The 20,662-nt window shown below is 41.2% G+C and overlaps 1 protein-coding gene across 1 annotated transcript; it reads right to left on the bottom strand.

Moving 5' to 3' along the window:
* Positions 1 to 1,234: 1,234 nt before the first annotated feature.
* Positions 1,235 to 13,845, bottom strand: NIPAL1 (NIPA like domain containing 1). The gene is made up of 6 exons (XM_030027814.2): positions 13,804 to 13,845; positions 9,309 to 9,575; positions 8,154 to 8,210; positions 7,614 to 7,704; positions 4,960 to 5,120; positions 1,235 to 4,822 (listed from the first exon to the last, which is right to left on the bottom strand). The coding sequence occupies exons 2-6, from the start codon at positions 9,481 to 9,483 to the stop codon at positions 4,218 to 4,220; spliced, it is 1,089 nt and encodes a 362-aa protein (XP_029883674.1). The 5' UTR covers positions 9,484 to 9,575; positions 13,804 to 13,845; the 3' UTR covers positions 1,235 to 4,217.
* Positions 13,846 to 20,662: the final 6,817 nt, after the last annotated feature.

The following is a 20,662-nucleotide window of genomic DNA, read 5'->3' as shown; positions in this document are numbered from 1 at the left end:
TCTGCTAAAAGAGTATTTTCTAACAAACACACTTGCCAGTTTTGTTCTGCTGGAATTTAAACAGCAAGAGAATAGCATTTGCTAGAAGTATATAATTCCCCATATAGCTCCAGGATGCAACCGTGATGAGTAAAGAGGTTGATGTTTTGAATCAGTACTCTTTGGGATGAAAATTTTTTATAGCATGGCTGTTTTAGGTGTGGCTGGGAAGGCAGGTAAAGGAAGATGGTAGAACAGGTTTCTATAGAAACTAATAACCTATGTACTTCCTTCCAACCTCCCTGCAGATTATTTAACCTATCCAAGTCTTCTTGACCTACCTACATTTAGTCAGTGCAGCTATGTAATGAATTTAATCGCCTATTAATTTGTCCTAATGTACGCTAGTAATGAGTAGCTGCCAAGATTTGTTTTGTATCAGCATTTAAAAGCCATAATTTAGTTAGCAATGTATTGCGTCTGAGGTTTTCTTTGTTCTGGTTCTTAACCATTCGCCCTACTTTCCAAAACACTTCAAATTACTTTAGATAATGTCCTTCATTTCACTGCCTGGAAAACCTGACAACTCACTGAAATACTCTCCACTGAGACTGGCCATGAGAAAGAGATCCCTAACACATCAGCCTTGGGTTTTCTTCCCTAGTTTAGAAGGGAAGGCATTTTCACTTGCCCATTATTTTTGGCCCTCAAAATCCATGTCTTTTGGCTACTAATCATCAGCATTAAAGGTTCCTTGCCAATGCTTTCTACAGAACACCAGGGTAAAAATAACACATCTGGACAAATTGGATAATTCTGTAAGTGAAGCTAAAACCTCTTGATCTCCTCATACTCTTCCTTCCAGTTCCATAATAACATCACAGACTTTTTAGCTCAAGGTGAATATATAGTAGTTTCACACGTGGCTTCTCTGGGGTAGTAGAAAATTCTCTTTCCTATCAGAAAAACTAGTAAAAGTCAAAGCTACTAAAAGAAGGTCATGATCAGGTCAGATGCACATGAACTGCAAAGACATAAGCCAGACCTTCTTCATCTAGAATCCACTTATGTGTGCACAGGACCAGGTGCTAAACCCAAGATTGTTCTCCTTGGATCTATCAGATAGATAGTGTTTAAATGCTTACCAGAAATATTAATTACACTCTTTTTAATCCCTTGTTTAAAAAAACACAGATCATTTACTACATAATCCATGAATAATTTATTACAATATAAATATTAGCATAATTTCACTAAAATTTAAAATCATTCCAAATTAATAACTAAATATAAACATTTTCAAAAATAACATCCCTTATAGCAAATGTTTTTTATACAAAAAGATTATCAATAATTTACTTCTTAACATGATAGACTTCCTGTATACCACGAAAATAAGCATTAACTTGGTTTTCTGACATTGTAAGAAAGTAACATTATTTTTATACTAGATGTTATTTATGTATAAAAGCAGATATGTAGGTCCAGTAGAAAATACAGGATTTTTGCTTGGTACAAGTCAACTGACTGCCAGGTGTTGATATAAAAAGAGTCCAGACCCTTTGCAAAGAAAGTATTACTACATAACTTAAGAAAAATGCCAACACGCATCCGTTCAAGAATTGGACTGGTTGCTTTTTCATACAAATAACCCATTTGGTCATACTACAGTGATGACTATATAAGCAAACAGAGGGGCCACAAACTATGCAAAAGGATTTATTTTTCTCTTTTTAGGCTCAATCAATATTTTCTTCAGTTATTCTTTAAATTGTATGAGTAACTCAGTGAAAAGCAATGCAAGCTTTTGTTAAAGGGCAAACTGTAAAGAAAACTCCATTTTTAGTCTTTTTAATATTTGTATTACCTGTTTTTAACTATAAAGATTTTGTAGCTTGAATCTGGCCAATAAAGCCAAAGTATTCTCTACATTAACTAAGAAGTAATGAAACCCTGTTTACGTATTTTCTTCTCTGAAGCCTTTTTAACACATGTGTTTTAATAGCAAAGAATTGTTGCAAGTCTCATCACTTGGGAAGCTGAAAAAATATTCTAAAGCTGTATACGTGGCCATTATATTTTCAAGGCAAGTACGTTTTCTGTGAAAATGACTCTTTTGCTGGGGTAACATTGCTGCCATCTCCTGCACTATTGAAAGTACTTCTCAAATGAGGTAAACACAGGTGATAACCTGAATACCCATTGCCTAATGACATCTTCTGGGCTTCTTTTTAAATCGGCAAGATTACCTGCAATATTTTATAAGAAGAACCGGACACACTTTTCAGTATCACATTTTTCAGATATGCTCTTCATTGTAAAAATGAGGGTTTAGAAATAAGGTGCAAGTGACTGATACAACTTCTACCTCTTCCTGTAGGTATGTCAACTACAAACCTAGCTAAGTGAAAAAAAAAAAAAAAAGGTGCTTGGAATTTAGGAATTACTTCAAGTTAGTATCACTAGTGTTAATTTCTAGTTTTTGATAGCTTCTAAAGCATCATTAAAAGTAATTAACAAGTGAGATGTTTTATGAAAGCCTTTCAAAAAGGAAATACTGAAAGTTTGCCCAACACAAACATATATGAAATACCAGCAGCAACCCTTTTGTTCTTACAGCTAAATTATGAGCTTTCGTTCACAGAACAATTCGCTATCCATCCAAAGCGTCCACTTTTACTACACTCTTTGAATGTTAGAGAATATACAGCCTGCTTCATGAGGAGGTTCTGCTTGGCATATAAATCTCAGCTGACTAAAATCAGTTAATTGCTGAAATGCTAGCATCCTCTGGCAAAGGTCCTGGACTCACACTTAAAAACCCAAGAATTGGAAATGCTACCTTTCTGACGAGCTCGTCATGACCCACACATCTGATTGCTGAAACTACTTTCTTGCTGACAAAGTGGCAACAAAGGGGAGCGTAATGAGTGAAACATGGACTGTGCAAGCTGGTTTTGTGAAATAAAGATCAGTGACCACAACTGAGGAGCATACTGTTGTACAGCTCCTAACCTTCAAGGCCTATGGTAGATTAATAGCTAAAACATCTAATAGAGGTGAATACTCATTTTTAGAAAAGATGAAAAGGTCAAACTAAAACAAAAGATGTTTTGGTGTTTCTCAGTCCTTGTTTACAGCCTTTACCCAGTATTTTTAGAAATAGTGCAACAATTGGAAAATGGATTTTGCTTTTATAACAGAATATAAAATAACAGGACTGTTTTGCAATTAAGAAACAATGATACCTTTCTGGAAAATGAGAGAAAAATTTGAAAAGCTTAAATGGGTTTTGGTGAATAGATGGCAATATTAGGAAGAAATACAGAAAGAAGTGAAGTCCCTTCTTAAGCCTCAGAGTAGTATAAAACAGAGTGGAAATTCTTAATTGCACATTCTGGTTTTCTTCTGCCTTTGAATGCTTTATTCTTTCATCTTATGTAATTTTTTAAGCCAACAGCAACTGTTTTCAGGCCTCTAATGAATCTGCTTTTTCTTAAACTGTAACTTGGTCATAGTTTTGAAATAAAAAGGTACATGCATATTCAGGGATTTGCAATCCACTCAGGATTCCTCAGGTAGAAGCACTAAGACTTTGCTGTTAAAAAATGGATTTTGAAGGAGACCGGTTACCAAGAACCATATTTCATAAATTTTTTTGGTGATATCTATTCAAGATTCATTGGTAGGTGATCAAAAGTGAATAGGTCTTGCATAAAATTTTATTTTAAAAGCTAAAAGGGTTAAACACTGTTTTCTTCATATTATATCTCCAATGAATATCCTTCATGTAGAGTATCTACAAGTTTGCTTGGCAATAAATTATGAAAATATAAAGAAAGCCTGAAATATTAAGGCCATCACTAAGATAATAGCAGAGTGCTTGTCACTTCAACAAGGATTGTCTTTTATCATCATGGGAAAATTGCACTTTGTAAACATAGCTTACAAAGACCACTCTTCTCTGCTAAAATTCTTCAATAGGAGATGCTGCATAAAAAAAGACAAGGTTTTTCATTACTTAACATACAATCACTTTTCTGTTTGTAATGTAAATTATTGAACACTTCCATTCATTACTTGGTAGTAACAGCTGGCACACAGAGGAGTGGCCCACACTTAACTGGCCTTACAGATGGTTTTCCAGAGGATTGCAGAAAAGAGCAGCATTCTGGTAGACACAGGTGGGCTTAGTCTGCAATTCATGGTACTTCAATGATGAATGCCGCTTGAGAGTTTCATTGACTGAATAAAATGTTGTCCTCCTCGTATGCCAAAGCTGGGTCTTCCATGCTCTCCAGTAAAGTGTGACAGGTTTCATATTCACGGTGTGGTAATGATGGTTCTTTGGCAACAGTGGACATCAACTGACTCCAGGTGATATTAGTATTTTTGAAAGCGTGCAATAGAAAAATGCCAATGATGATACTGCAGAATCCACTCAGGGTTCCAATGATATCACCCAGGTCCAGACTACTCCACTCCTTGAACAGGATGATGGAGCATGTCACAACCGTTGTGGTGAAACACACGTAATAAATTGGTGTCACTAGAGATGTATTGAACACATCCAATGCTTTGTTGAGATAGTTGATCTGAGTGCTGACTGAGAGCACTAAGATGCCCACCAAAACATAAACCAATGGATGTCGATAAACTGGTTTCTGCTCCAACATTTGTTTGATGGCGATGCCCAGGCCTTTCACAGATGAGACGGAGAAGGCACCAATGAGTGAGCAAATTAAAATGTAGATCAGTATATTTGTCTGACCTCTCCTTGGAGCCACAATAAATATCAGCACCAGGGCAACAACTGTCAGGAGAACAGCAAACGTAACAAATGCTGTAAGAAAGAAGAAAGGGAAGAAGAGTAACGTGCATGAGATAAAATACGAGACTACATACATGCTAGAAGTTATTCAGTGTCCGGAATGCTTCTCTATGAACTGTAGCACAAGTTCATTGCAACTGCATACAGACCTGGATCTTGCAGCTTTCTTTCCATCTCATCTAGTGAGGTGACCTCCTCCTCCTCAGGGGCGTGAATAACCATGACCGTTGACCCCAAAATGCTCAGTACACAGCCCAGCTTTCCATGAATATTCAGCTTCTCATTTAAAAAATAGGATGACAATATAGCACTGTTTGGCAAAATATAAATAAAAGGTTCATCTCCACCACCACACTAGACATTCAAAATCTGTCTGTGTAACATGATAATTCAAAGTAATTCAAATTCAAAACCTCTTTTGAATTTGGATTTATGGGAAACCAGCCTGAAACAACCAAATTTTATGGAGTTTTGCAAGAAGTTTGGTCAGGACCAAGAAGGTCAGGTCAGGTTTTAGGGGGGTTAGCAACCCTGATCCCTCCTCTCCAGGTTGTAAAGGGTCCAAGTTGCTCAAGGAACTTCTCATTACTGATTGCCTGGCTCAGTATGTGCTCTCACACACCTGTAGATCAACCACATGAGCTGTTACTTTCTTCCAAAAATGGTTTAAAGCACTTTGTTTGCCATTAAAACCAATGCACACAAGTTTTGGCAACTGTTCCTTATCTCTCCCTGGGCTCTCCCACCCAGGCACAGTTTCTTCCTGGCTTGCCAGGACTCCCCCAAAAACATAGAGAAGGCACATCTCCCCCTTCGAAGAGGACTGACCCCAGGTTCTCCAAGGGGTTCAAGATTTAGCCTAAGGATAATAACCTGGCCCAAATGAGGCCACCTCACAGGGCACATGATCAGCCAGCTAGAGCATAACCTTAGGCACAGACACAGGCTTAATGGCATGTGGATGTGCTCACAAATAGTTTTTCAACCCACTGATCAAATTACAGCTATTTTTTCACACAAGGGTAATGAGCTCACTGACATGAAGTTCTCACGACCTCTCTGTTTCATGAAAATTGGAAAGATTGCTACCCACATCAAAGGAGAGGGCGTTAAAACTCAGGCTGTTTTGCGAAGCAGCAGCCAGGCAGCCACTTAGTCTGCATCGACCTATATGCTGATCCCAGCATATCTGTAGGTGACAGGGTTACACTGGTTTTGCTATGACAGAATGGCTGCATTTTTAACAGTTAGATTACTGCAAGCATCTTTAAAAAAAAAAAAAAAGATACATAGAATCATAGAATAGAATCATAGAATCATTTAGGTTGGAAAAGACCTTCAAGATCATCGAGTCCAACCATCAACCATGCCCACTAAACCATGTCCTGAAGTACCCCGTCTACTCGCTTTTTGAATACCTCCAGGGATGGTGACTCAACCACTTCCCTGGGCAGCCTATTCTAATGTCTGACAACCCTCTCAGTAAAAAATTTTTTCCTAATATCCAACCTAAATCTCCCTTGCCTCAACTTGAGGCCATTTCCTCTCGTCCTATCACTAGTCACTTGATAGAAGAGACCAGCACCCACCTCACTACAACCCCCCTTCAGGTAGCTGTAGAGAGCGATAAGGTCTCCCCTCAGCCTCCTCTTCTCCAGACTAAACAGCCCCAGCTCCCTCAGCCGCTCCTCATAAGACTTGTGCTCCAGGCCCCTCACCAGCTCCGCTGCCCTTCTCTGGACACGCTCCAGCACCTCAACGTCTTTCCTGTAGTGAGGGGCCCAAAACTGAACACAGTACTCGAGGTGCGGCCTCACCAGTGCCGAGTACAGGGGAGCAATCACCTCCCTGCTCCTGCTGGCCACACTATTTCTGATGCAGGCCAGGATGCCGTTGGCCTTCTCGGCCACCTGGGCACACTGCTGGCTCATATCTGCCGGCTATCAACCAGCACCGCCAGGTCTTTCTCTGCCGGGAAGCTTTTTTTACATGGCCCAGGCTGGTTTTAAACACGTTTCATATAGTATACTTAGGTCTAAAAAATAGGTGTTTTACATTTAAAATACAATAATTCCATTTTGCTAATAAATTATTTCTCAGAACATTTGTTGTAAGCATAATCCATGTCTTTTCTGCTTCTGTGATAGCTGTATGTGCTTAAGTACCTGAAAGTTATTTGTTTCCTCATACATTGGAAATAATGAGTGTTTGAAGGGCATTCATATTTCAAAACAACCACAAATTTTAACTGTGGATATTAAAAAGGCTAAAAGTTTCTTTGCCTTCTTTCCAGAAGGACTTGGAAAAGACCAAACAAACCCAAAATGCTTCCTAAGTGTGCCTTAATATGAAATTATGCTCCTATAAAAAAGAACTGTTTTTGAAAACATTTTAATGGAGAAATACTGTATTTTCTTTTGAAGTTTTTTCATAACTGAAGAACAGGATAAGAGTTTAATACAGCTTCACTTCTCTAGGAAAAGATAAGTTACAGCCTTCTACCACTGTACATCAGCACTATACCTGGCATACACTGATAAGAAATACTTCATAATATAGGTGGAAGGCTGTTGGGAAAGCATATATGTTAGTTTTGGGAACAAGACTTCTCATTCCGTCTACCCAGAAAATTCAGTTCTAAATAAGAAAGGGATCTTTCCACTGAGGAACAGAAAGCATTTTTTGTCCATATATTGCTTTTCAGTTTTCTTACTAAAATTCTCCACTTTCAGCCAAAGACAGTATTTTTCCGTCACACAGTGAATGGTTCATTTGTCAAGGTTTTCTCCCAATTTGTACTAACCTTATGAGAACACTCAGTGCACCCAAGGGGGTAACTAAGGTTGCAGGTGCAAATGCATAGGCAGCAAAATTTGCAGCTTCTCCTAATCCCACTGCAGAAGAAAGAACATTTGGATCAGGTTGAGGTAGGGGCGAGGAATAAAAGGAATATCAATATAAAAATTTTGTATGATAGCACATATAAACCAAAATCTTTTTTCTACACTATATATGCAAATTTTCCTTTCAAAATTACCTAACCTCCTCTGGAAATAATAAAGGCTGAAGAAAGCCAAACACTTTTCCCCTAAGTACTCCTAGAAGCTGGACAGATTCAATCCTGTTGCTTTTGGCTGGATATTAAAGAAAAGGTTGTTATTCTGCAAAAAGCAAACACAATATTTGAGAGATGGAATATTGGAATGGCTTCTGTCATAAAGGTGATTGCAAAGACATTTCTTTTAAGTGAGGGGAGTGAAAAATCAGGGAATATATCTATTTAAAACAATCATCTGCTTTATGTTGCATTTACATGTAGGTTGAAAGGAAAGAGGTGACTTACTTGAAAGCAGTCCAGCCCACCAAAGCCATTCCTTCAAATAAGAATATCCACCCTGTCCTGAAAGCAGAAAAAATAATCTCGTATTAGAAGAAAGAGATCACCTTATTATAATAAACTAAACTACAGCTTCACATTTGCCTCTAGTCATATAAAGTACTGAACGAACATGTTATCTGGATGAGACATGAAGACTATTTAGTTAGATTTTGACTGACATTTTTATTAATCACCCTACTGTTTTGTGGCTTGGAGTTCTGAAAAATGATATTTGACTAAAGGGAAAGTTCCAAGCAAAAGTAAAATGTCCATGAAGATTGTTTGTGAGTTTAAGAAATGCTTCAAAGTGCTCTCCCAGGTCAGTTCCAACATATTCATACACAGTCAGCTGCAATTTGACTCTGCTTATACTTTAAATTGAGAGAAATTAGAAAGAAAAATGCCACTGCATGCATTAATTTTTTTGACATAAAATTTAAGTATATTGAACGTTCAATAACACATTTGTTTCAAATAACCAAATTCTCTGCAACAGTATATTGCAATAAACACAACAAACAAAAGAAAACCTGCTAATGCTGTATATTTAAATCCATGCAAAGGGAATGATGAGATTAGTCCAATGATCTCTTTCTAGCTCTTCATCTGTTGACTCTGATGAAAGAATAGTTGTACTAACTGTAGAAACTTTTCTAATAAGTATCCTTCTACAGCTCATTGCACTTCCTTTTTTAAAAAAAAAACAAAACCCCAAACTCTGAACCTAGTTACCATCTTAAGACTTTCCATCTCAAATGAGGGAGGAAAAAGATGGAAAAAAGAGAGAGAAAGGCATTTTGAAGGGTAAGATGAATGGAGAATTTCATTTGGTATCTAACTGCTGTCAGGGAGGAAATATCAACAGTTTGCTAGATTTAATACCCACCACTGCCCCCATGGCCCTAGGAATTCTGAAATCCCAGTCCCTGCAGTCACACACAGAAATAATACTGTATTTCCATCCATAGCCAAGACAGGACTTCTGATCACTGTTAAAGTATGACAGTTTTCACCTACAACGGTTTTAAACGTGTGATCTGTTAACTCAAACCTTGATTTTGCCAAGTTACAAGAGGCGTTTGCGTCCCCAGCAGGAGCAAGGCAGACAGCATCGCTTACCAGCTCGGGGGACTCCTTTGTCTGCCAGTTTCAAAAGCCCTTTCTTCTTCAGTATGAAACTAGCACCAATAAAGATACTGGAACCTATTGCCAAAGCCAAGCCAATGTAGAGCTGGTATTTGCTTCCAGCAGGAGTGGAAATGCTCTGGTTTGTTTCATTGAGAGTCCCGTCCATAGAGGCAAGGAGAGAAGAGCGTGATTCAGACACGTTGATGATCTGGCACCATGCTTGGCAGGACTCATGGCAAGGAAAAGAGAGCACAGCACCTGGGAGGAGAAAAAGGAGGACAAGTGATTCACGAACAAGCCACAGCTCTGAAGGAGCCCCGTCCTTGCTCTGCTCACTCCTTTCCACATGTTTCCAGAGCACTTATCACTTCTGACCGTGCAAATAACTCACAAAATCCACATAACATACACAATGCTGCCCCAGGTCATTATCCACCCCTGTCATTCACAGGTGCATGCCTTATTTTTTATATATATATATATATTGCACTACATCAGCTTAGTCAAGCGATTAGGGTAATACCAAGGAATGCAACAATAAAATACTATCTTTGATGTAATTCAAAATTCACCTTGAAATCATAAAAGCTAACCTGAAACCTCAAGAAGAAAGGGTTCTTTTGTATTGTGCAGAGACCGCATCCTCAAAACACAAACATACAGCCAAGTCCATGATTTCAGACTTTGCCTGCTAGACTAAATCTGCTACTATTCCAGGCTTCTGCTTTTATATTTGTAGCTGAGATTTGGAAACAACAAATAAAAAAGAGAAGGGAAAAAAAAAATATCTATATAGGGAGCAAACTCTTGCTACATATGGGCACTAATATGTACTATTAAGATTGTTTAGTGACTGCTGTGTAAGCCAGATCTTCTTTAACGACTCATAAAATTTTGAGGTGGAGGCCTCATCACACCACACAGATATTTTCATTGAACCTCAACAATGCTGAGCTGGAGGAAGACCACAGCCTGCAAGGGACAGTCCCCCAGCTATCCCTGCCAAACAGCCGCAGAGCCGGGTGATCCTGAGCCAAGACTGAAGCTCCACACTCTCAGCCAGCCAAGCCTTATCAGCATCACTGCGATGAGAGCCTGCGGGAATGACATCATTGCCATCAGCCTAAACGTGTTTTTTAAAGAAAGAAGAGGTATTGCATTTCCAAGAACAAAAGGAGTCATTGCTTTGCACTGGGAAGCAGGGGACAGGCAGCAATGCTGCAACAGGGCTTACAGTAGTCTAAGCAGATGTTTCACAGTTTCTCATGGTAGACTGCAGCATGCAATCAGCATGGATTAGAGAATCTAGGCTGGAACAGCTTTTAAGGACAACCTTTTGGGAAAGAAAGGTTTTATTGTGAAGACATGTTAAAATATGAAACAGCTGATGCAGAAGTACAAAAGCTCAATCCATTGTGATTCATATAAAGCATTGGATGCAACAAATAGTTTCGCTTTCCATGGTTCCCTCTAATTAAAATGACACATGAAGGATTCATCCTGCTGGGTGGCACCATCAGTAATACACTCACTTTTTTTTTTTTTTTTTTCCCAACTGAAAAAAACACTTGGACACTTGGTAGAAAAGGATGTGCCACTGTGTCTGTTCATACCTAAGCTCTGGAAATATTAATGTTCTGTCAAAAGTACTTCACTGCACAATTAACAGTAAGCAGCCTTGGATAATTCACCTAATACTGTTTAGGAAGGAATATTTAAAATAGCAAAAGTATTAAAAACGGTATGAAATTTGACAGCATATCTTCATTTGCAGCTGACTGCTGATACTAACACTGGGAAACACCATTCTTTACAAGTAAGGAACTAGAAAGAGTATCTGCTCCCAGTTTTCCTGTGCCATACTGTACAATAAACACACTACAGGAAGTTATCATTTGATTTTCAGGCTGTGCAATCACATTGCCTTGTTTGCCAAGAGAGTTTCTATATAACAGAAGTTGTTTTGTATTGTTAAGCCAAACTTCATAAAAATGGTCCCACAAGATGGATATGTCCATATCCTGCATCTGAAGATTAAAATCTTAAGACTCACATCTACTTGAAATTACTTTTGCATAGCATGTAGGATAGATAGTATTTTGCCATCTTATCATTACTGGAAGTTGCAATTGGATAATGTAAAAGAAATGGAATTGGCAACTGTATCCAAAAGTATTTTAAAATTCTAAAGTATTAGCATAGTCTTAAAAGAAGAAAATTTCCATACACTTAAGTTTTGACATAATTATTACAGATTTAATTACAAAAGAAGATTACAGAGAAGTCCTTTAACCATCACATAGCCGAGCAAGGCAAAAAGCAGAGAGGTTGCCAGTGAATGAAACTGCTTAGCTCTCAACACCTTATCATGATGCTAAACCAGACTGGTGGCGGTTGTATCACCACCACTCAGCTACTATAGGCTTTATGTGAAAAGCAGCAACATTTCTTGCCTTCAATTAAAAGAAAGCATGAGGATAAAAGCTCCTGGTAAGTAAGGTCTTTTAGCTACTTGCAATGGTAAAGACAGCTTTCTATCAGTGTGTTGGGTTTCTACAGTGAAGAAAATAACACTCTTCTCCCACTTCTTGTGAATGGTGTACTTTCATTTAGCTGGAGATGAATGGCAGGCTTATTCCCTTCCATATGACACTACTGCTACTTTTTCTACTGATTCTTAAGTTTTCCATTCCCCAGCAGACTTTATGACACTGAACAATGAAAATGTAATCGTGCCATCTGTAGTAAGTCATTCAGTGACTGCCACAGGATGTTTCTCTCCTTTCTGAAATACAATCTTTGCTCACATTTACAAAGACACATTGCATTTTTCACCTGTTCCATCTGCCAGCTGAGAAGAGTAATTTTGAATGGTTGCGATCTCTGTTTATTGTGCTGAGAAGCTTTTTCCAATTTTAAAAAACGTGTCATTTGTTCCACTTGCATGTAAAGTGGTACGTCACACCACCGATCAAAGAACCACCTGAGAGATGGTAAGAGGAAGCTGATCCAGGAATTACTATTACTTTATTGCCCACTGTGCACAGTCTGACGATTACCTGGAAGGACTGAGGAAGGTGACAAATCTCTGAGGCCACCCGGCTTGCTCAGCACCCAGCTTCTATAGCTAAGCTAGTTTCACCTCCCACTGCCAAACATCAACAAATGTGAACCTGTCAGCAGAACCCCTCCTTGCAGAAATAAACTCTCTGAGCTCTGACTCAAGGCTGATAGCAACAGGAAACCAGTCTGAGTTCAGGTGGCGACTGTTGTAACTTCTAAAGTGTTTTTACAATTCAGCTAAACCTGAAAATGTTCTCTCAAACACCTAAACATCCTCTATCCGAGTTGGATAGATCAGCCAGCTTGGTACTACACGCTCCTTGTAGCAAGTTTAGCTTGCTGTCGTTTTGCAGTCCTGCAAAAGCCTAGGACTAACGTACCCCATGGTTCATTAGCGACGGCCAGTTTAGTTTTTATCCCGCCACTGAAGATACTGGTCCTAAGTCATCTGGAAAACTATTTGCTTTGAGTAGACACATAATTTGACCATTTTTATTGCGCTCAGGAGTCAGCTCACACCTGGCAGCAACATGGAACCCCTGCCTCCGTCACCCGGGAAATACCAAGCCCCCTTTTGCCAAGACCTGGCTACCGGGGCCAAAAGCGGATGTACCGGGAAGCGGCAAGGGATCGTTCCCCGACACACCCCCATTCATAAAAACGCACGAAAGATGCCGAAGGGAGGGTTTAGAAGCGCAGGAGCCCCCCCGGCGCCACACTTCTAGGAAAGCAACTGCGTGACGTCACGGAGGAGCAAAGTCTTACGTATGCAGGAGTCACGACGGCCGCTCCCGCGGTTCGGGCGCAGGGGCAGCGAGGGCGGGGAGGGGGCTACAGGAGCGGCACCGGCACCCGCCCCCGCGCACGTACCGCGCATCCCCCCCGCGCCCTCCCGCCGGCGCCGCGCACCCACCCCACCCCCCCCCGCCGCTCCCCCTCCGCGCCCGCGCAGGCACTGACCCGTGCGGCAGGGCGGGCGGGCGGGCAGCGCCCCTCGGTGCCCCATGGCTGCGGGGCGGCCCCTCCGCGGGCGCCGCAGCGTCGCGGGCAGCGGCGGCGGCGGCGGCGGCTCCGCCCGCCCGGGCGCGGCCCGGCGCACCTGGGCGCGCCCCGCTGGCCCGGCCCGCCCCGCCCCGCCGCCCGCGGCCCCCGGCCTGGCAGCTGGAGCAGGTGGAGGTGGCATCCCCGCCGCGGCCTGCGGGCGCGTCCTGAGGGGGAACGGGCAGGCAGGGCTGCGGCAGCTACCCCGAACGGGTTTTGTTTCGTGTAAGCAAGCCGTTACGAAGCGCCAGTTCGCCCCTGGCGACTTCTGCGACCCCAGCCGAACGCTGAATCCAAAGGAAAGAGCTCTCTCCTGGGCTACCCAGGCGGTATTTGTGCCTACTGCAGGTTTCCATAGATTTGATTTTCCTCCCCTCCTCACCTGGGAGAAGAGGTGAGCAGTTTTAATGTGCAACCACGGAACGTGTGCGATGGGCTGCCCGCGCTAGCTTTGACCGCTGGCTCTGCAGGCAGGCGGGGGGATGCCCCGGCCCGGCCAGACTATCCCAGCCTCGCGCAACTAGGGCAGCGCCTGGTGATACTGACCCTCCGATGACTCCCTGTGGTTGAACGGGCTCCAGGGTGTCATAAGAAACAATTATCTTTATTACCCAATCAATAGTTTCAAGGTAGAAGGCTAAGCCCTTGTTTTTAACACGGGTAAGTGAAACACATTTACAAAATGTATGGCTTAATAAACCATTACGTGCTAACCTAGCGTTGTCCCGCAAACTTCCCGGGATGGTCTGAGGACCTTTAGCGTGCACAAGAACTTCCCAAACTGGAGCCAAACCGAGCTGCGGATTGAACACACCTCCACAGAGCACCACAGGGACATGCTGACCTGAGAACAGCAGAGTTGTAACCATGCTTTGCAGCACAGCACCTAAATTACTCATCCTTGGTTTTGAAAAGATTTAGCTCTGGTGTAGACTGGTGAAATATGGTGACAGTATCAGTTTTCCCTGCCTTAGGCACCCTTGACTTTGCAGTCCCAGGTTTAAACCAAGAGATCAGTTTCGATGCCTTAGTCTCATTTTTTATTTCTGTATTTATTTTGAAATGTAACCAGCACTCTGTATGTTAGGAGAAAAGGAGCATTGCATTTGTTTTTGTGCATTTAATTACCTATGCACTTTATCTTTACAATGTTGATGTGGTTTAAGCCCAGCCAGCAAATAAGCACCATGCAGCCTCTCACTCGGTTCCCCCCCACCCAGTGGGATGGGGGAGAAAATCAGGAAAAGAAGTAAAACTCGTGGGTTGAGATAAGAGTGGTTTAATAGAACAGAAAATAAGAAACTAATAATGATAACAATAACACTAATAAAATTACAACAGTAATAATGAAAGGATCGGAATATACAAATGATGCACAGTGCAATTGCTCACAACCTGCCCGCCAATCGACGCCCAGTTAGTCCTCGAGTGGCGATCCTCCCGCCCCCACTCCCCCCAGTTCCTATACTAGATGTGGCGTCACATGGTATGGAATACCCCGTTGGCCAGTTTGGGTCAGGTGCCCTGGCTGTGTCCTGTGCCAACTTCTTGTGCCCCTCCAGCTTTCTTGCTGGCTGGGCATGAGAAGCTGAAAAATCCTTGACTCTAGACTAAACATTACTTAGCAACAACTGAAAACATCAGTGTATTATCAACATTCTTCTCATACCAAACTCAAAACATAGCACTATACCAGCTACTAGGAGGACAATTAACTCTATCCCAGCTGAAACCAGGACAAATGTCTACATTATAAGAACTTCTATGGAAGGTGGCCTGAACCAAATGCAGGCTGCCTTATAAAAAGAGTTTGACTTCTCTGCTTTAATCTTTCTAAAACACAGGTTACTGCTAGAAAAGAGCAATAATTTTAAATAGTATTTAAAACAGTTAAATTAAAATCTTAAAGCACAATCTGAAAAATTGGGAGCAAACTTCCATCTTATTGTACAACATAAGCATGCCCATAGGATAAAACCACATATACGGAGAGATACATGTCTGCAGTCTGCTCCCAACTCCTATTTTTGTTCTGTGCCCCCTCAGATCCGTCAACTCGGCGTGTTCACACCCCTGTTTCTATCAAAATGTGTCAATTTTTGCAGCTTCCTGCTATTTGACTGAAGCGCAGGAAGTGCCAATCTTGCAAGTGACTCAGTTGGCAGATCTGCAGAGAAGAAGGGAGGTGGTAACAACCGCAACGGCCTGCTGAAGCAGTGAAGAGGGTGGGAGAGGGTGAGCTGCCAAAGACCACCCCTTTCCTCGGCACAGATCTTGCTGACCTGCTGCGGGTCAGCGCTTCACTGCGATGTGGTACCCAGAACAAGAATACTGAGAAACAATACGGTTAACACTTCTGTGGATCTGCCTCTGCACAGGCCAACTCCTTTAGCAGACCATGGACATCAAGGTCTTTTTAATTAATGAATAAAATATTTAATCTGAGATACAGATTGGTCGACAGCCAGCTGAATATGAGCTGGCAGTGTGCCCAGGTGGCCAAGAAGGCCAACGGCATCCTGGCCTGTATCAGAAATAGTGTGGCCAGCAGGAGCAGGGAGGTGATTGTTCCCCTGTACTCGGCACTGGTGAGGCCGCACCTCGAGTACTCTGTTCAGCTTTGGGCCCCTCGCTACAGGAAAGACGTTGAGGTGCTGGAGCGTGTCCAGAGAAGGGCAACGGAGCTGGTGAGGGGCCTGGAGCACAAGTCTTATGAGGAGCGGCTGAAGGAGCTGGGGTTGTTTAGTCTGGAGAAGAGGAGGCTGAGGGGAGACCTTATCGCTCTCTACAGCTACCTGAAAGGAGGTTGTAGTGAGGTGGGTGCTGGTCTCTTCTATCAAATGACTAGTGATAGGACAAGAGGAAATGGCCTCAAGTTGTGGCAGGGGAGGTTTAGATTGGGTAGTAGGAAAAATTTCTTCACTAAAAGGGTTGTCAAGCCCTGGAACAGGCTGCCCAGGGAAGTGGTTGAGTCACCATCCCTGGAGGTATTTCAAAGACGTGTAGATGTGGTGCTTAGGGACATGGTTTAGTGGTGGACTTGGCAGTGTAGGTTTACGGTTGGAGTGGGTGATCTTAAGGGTCTTTTCCAACCTAAATGATTCTATACACTTACTGTTTCTTGGTTGAAAATCTTTATATAGCTCATGCTTCATGTTCTTATATCTGCAATAAACTCTGAAAACACTATGAAACTCTTTTTTTCTGAGAAAAAATATGAAGTTGCAAAAATCTTGTAGCTAACAATCCACGTCAATGGACAGATGTAAAGAATGTGCAATCTATAATATAATTACAGAAAGGAGTGGGTATACTTCATTGATGATTAGTACTTTGCATACTGAACTCATTTCAAAGAAATTTGAGACAATGCCAGGAAGAAATAAACTACATAGAAGTAATTTATCAACACGATATATTTTTCTTTATTTTGGATGACACATGAAGGTCAAACAGCAAAGAAAATAAAGTCTTGATATACAACCTTATCATCTGACATAAAGGGGAAAAAGATGGCAGTTTACCGTTCAAAACGGCACCTATGACTGATTTAGAGCAATGCCTGGATCATCGGCTAATGCAATTCAGCACAGCTCCACTTACCTCAGTGGAGCTATGCCAGCTATGGCTAAGCACAGATCAGGCCTTTTTGTGTGTGAAGTAACAATATGCATGTACTAACAGTCAAAGCAATGTTGTGGCAGTTCCCGTTTCTCCAAAAGAGAAGTAAGGATGTTATGAAACCCTGCTATGCGTTTCTGGGTTATTGTACTAATTTTTTCCATTAAATGTATGGAAAATGCAAGACAGAAGTTATGTTAAAATTCCGTTACTTTTGCAATGAATGAAAGATTTGCTAAAACTGACTGTTAAGCAGGCACTGACTTTAACTGTTGGTTTTCAATACAAATTCAAGCACTGAATAGATAGCCAACTTTATACTTTTACATTCATAAATAAAATAGTCATTGGAAATAGCATTTTTGTGCCTTAATAAAACCCATCTTGCCTCTGTGTTAGCCATGAATGACTTAATTAAACAAAGTTTGCGTGACTTCTTGGCTTTGTCATAAATTCTTTAATTTTGTTGAGATTTTTTTTTCTCATACACATATACATTGAGTTCCCTATATGTGTTGTTATGCAGTATTTAATTATATTATCGTAAATACTGAAGATGATGACAATAGGTTTCACCACAGTGAGAAAAACTGTTCACTATGCAGCTAGTCCAGGTGCAGACGTGAAGCAAGATCTATCTTTTTTTAATTATTATTATTATTTAGGAAAGCTGCCTATGGCATTTTGAAGCCCTGTTATCATTGCTCAGCTTCCCTGTTCTGCATTACTCTTCTCTGCCTGCAGTCACTGCTACCTGACAGGGTCCAAACATGAGCTCTGTTCAATATGGCAGCTACAGACAGGTTTATTACCTGTCCTGGCTTGCAGCCACACAAAAATTACTGAGCTAGATTTGAGAGCTGAGCTCTGACCATGGGAACTCGACCTGCCCCAAAATGCTGGTGATTTAGAGTAGACCTGCAGGAGCAACATGGAAAGGAATTAACTTCAACTGGGATGAAAAATGGTGCCTCTAGATTGCAGTTCAATATGATTAGATTGCTGTACTTGCTGTAAAGAGATTAATCCTATACATGTTGCCTTAAAAATGCCCAGATAGTGTCACCATAACTCCTACTGTACTACAATGAATGTAAGACAAGCAAGGCTAGATATATCAAGTGTATTTTAAATACAGTGCATTTTCTACCACTCTTATCAGTGACAATATCACATATTGATGTTTTTCTTTTAAGTAGAATTAAGCTCAGTTGAATCACCTTTGTATGTGTAAACATACATCATTATTCTGTGCAACCAACCCAGATTTCCTATGTTATTTTAGCTTGAAATAAAATTCTGCCAAACAGAAATCCTAACTGACTGTTCAGAGCTACTGTCACTCCTGCAGGGTAACCACACTTATTCTTTATCCCAATGATAATATTGAATGAAGTCCTAGGTTTTTTTCCAGAGAGTTTTCTGGTGGGCCAGTCCCTCTGTTCCTTGCAGGTTCCAGGTTGGGAGGTGAAGAGACATCTCAAGCCACCCCAACCTGGGTGGCACAAGGATAGCCTTATTGCAGGTTCAGCTTAGGGCACACAAATGACTGCTGGGCATGGCCAGACACAGTGCATGTCATGGCCATGGACATTTCAGAAGTGCTGATCCCTGCTCAGAGTAGTCATGCAAAAACTAGGGTCTGGACCTGGAAGATGCTGGTAAAAGGCTTTGACAGTCTTTTAGCACACTGTGCGGTGCTGTACTGTGTGCCTGGTAGCGTTCACATCCACGGAAGGCTTGCAGTCTGTCCAGTGCTTTCCAATTCCAGCCTTATCTGCATATGGGAATCTAACACACATCTTAAATTTCTCCTACTTCTTCCCTCTCCATCAAGGACCCATTTAACGCTAAAGTAAAAATACAGTACCACCTGCTGGTGGTGATACTGTTTGCACTGATGGTTTTCCAGTCACCACGTCACGTTGGGGTCCATTGTGCTTCAATTCCCTGTAACACCAGTCTACACAAAAGAGTATTAAATAAGCCAGGAGCCCTGGAGCCTTCTCAGCTACAGCACTTCTGACTTGACATTCATTGCTGAAATCTCATCAGCGCTAGAAAAGACAGCACAGTATTTGCAGAAAATAAGCCTGCCAAAACTGTGTTCCCAATCCAAACACCCATCTGTGTACACAGCTATAACACAGTAAGCTGAAAAGCAACGTTATGCCATTAAAACCTGCTTATTTATAAATAAATACATATGTATAATGTATCTAGTGTTTTGGTTATGGGTGTCTGAAACTAGAGGTAGCTTTAATAGGATTGAGAAGAATTACAGATGATGACAAAGCAAGATACAAAAATAGATTAAAGTTGCCCTACTGAAACAATAATCCATTCGTGCAGTCATTCTCCCATCAGTCAAGGTTACTTCACTGGAATATAGCCTGAAAGGAAAAATATCAGTGAAAAAGTATTGATGCTAAACTAATGTAATTGTCAATGAAGCCAATGACAACTAGGTAATTGGCTTTTAAAGGAGGGCAAAATTGAGATCACTGTGTTGAGCTCACCCAGAACTTGTCCTGCAAACTTCTTTGCAGGTAAGTGAGGTCCTGGCCACTGTCAGACAAGGAACTGGTCTGGCCCAGTAGGACTCGTCTTCCTCTGTTTGAGAACTTCTTTGAAGTTTTCTTTGAAAAACTCCATGGTAAAACAGATAAGAAAAAATAAGTTAGAGTTTCTTTACAGGACTGCTTATTTTAAAAGAAAATTACTGTTTTCCACCACAGTAAAAAGGTGTATCATCTCCTTTGTAGTTCATACTGGCTTGAGAGACACAACATAGACTTGCCTGGCTTGGTTGGTCCTCTAAAACTTTTGGACAAAACCATGCACCAAATGCAGGAGTTCACAAGCACTTTGATGTTCATGTGACACACAACAAGGCATATGTCCCAGACACTCAGTGCCACCACATAGTCACAAAATCACTGCTCAGCATTGAACATTGAGACCTTTCAGACTGCAAACCAGGCAAAACCCCATGAGAATGACAGAGATAAAACTGATCCTGATTCAATGCTAGCTGGATGCAGTGATCTTCTGAGATTGCTTTCATATCTATGATTTTAGGATAGGAATTGTATTTCAGCCCTTCAAAAACAACAGTGAAACATATGCCAGAACTTAGAAGATTATTCACTTCGTCCATTTGTTATGTTGGTTACCTTACTGTAGATTTGTATATCTGGGTTCCACTGTGCATAATGTTATGCATTTCCTTGTTGCTCATTACTGTTTTATTTAAAACATTTTTTATTCTTTAAATTTCAGGTGTGTACTCTCTTTCCTAGAAAATGGACTGACTGTCTTGAGGGTTAGAAAGTCATAGCAGCAGATGTGTCTAATTTGTTTCTCTGGTCAGGAGGCTGACCTGTGATTCTGAGCATCATTTTGGGTTTGTGATTAAATCTACAATGTGTCAATCCACTTATGAATGATCACTCAGTCACCTGGGCTGCAAAATTTAAGTTGGTTCATATGAATTCCAGTGGCACTGCTTCTTCCTGCTCTTGGTTAAGGAAACAAATCTGTCTTAATCCTGGGGTCCCAGGGGCTGGACTGCTTTCCTGGATTCTGCTTGTTGTGAAGCAAAGTTAAAAAGTAATTCG

This window comes from Aquila chrysaetos, chromosome 1 (assembly GCF_900496995.4).
Source record: "Aquila chrysaetos chrysaetos chromosome 1, bAquChr1.4, whole genome shotgun sequence".
NCBI lineage: Eukaryota > Metazoa > Chordata > Aves > Accipitriformes > Accipitridae > Aquila > Aquila chrysaetos.
Note: the sequence above shows the minus strand (reverse complement) of the source record. Positions and strands in the feature narration are given on the sequence as shown.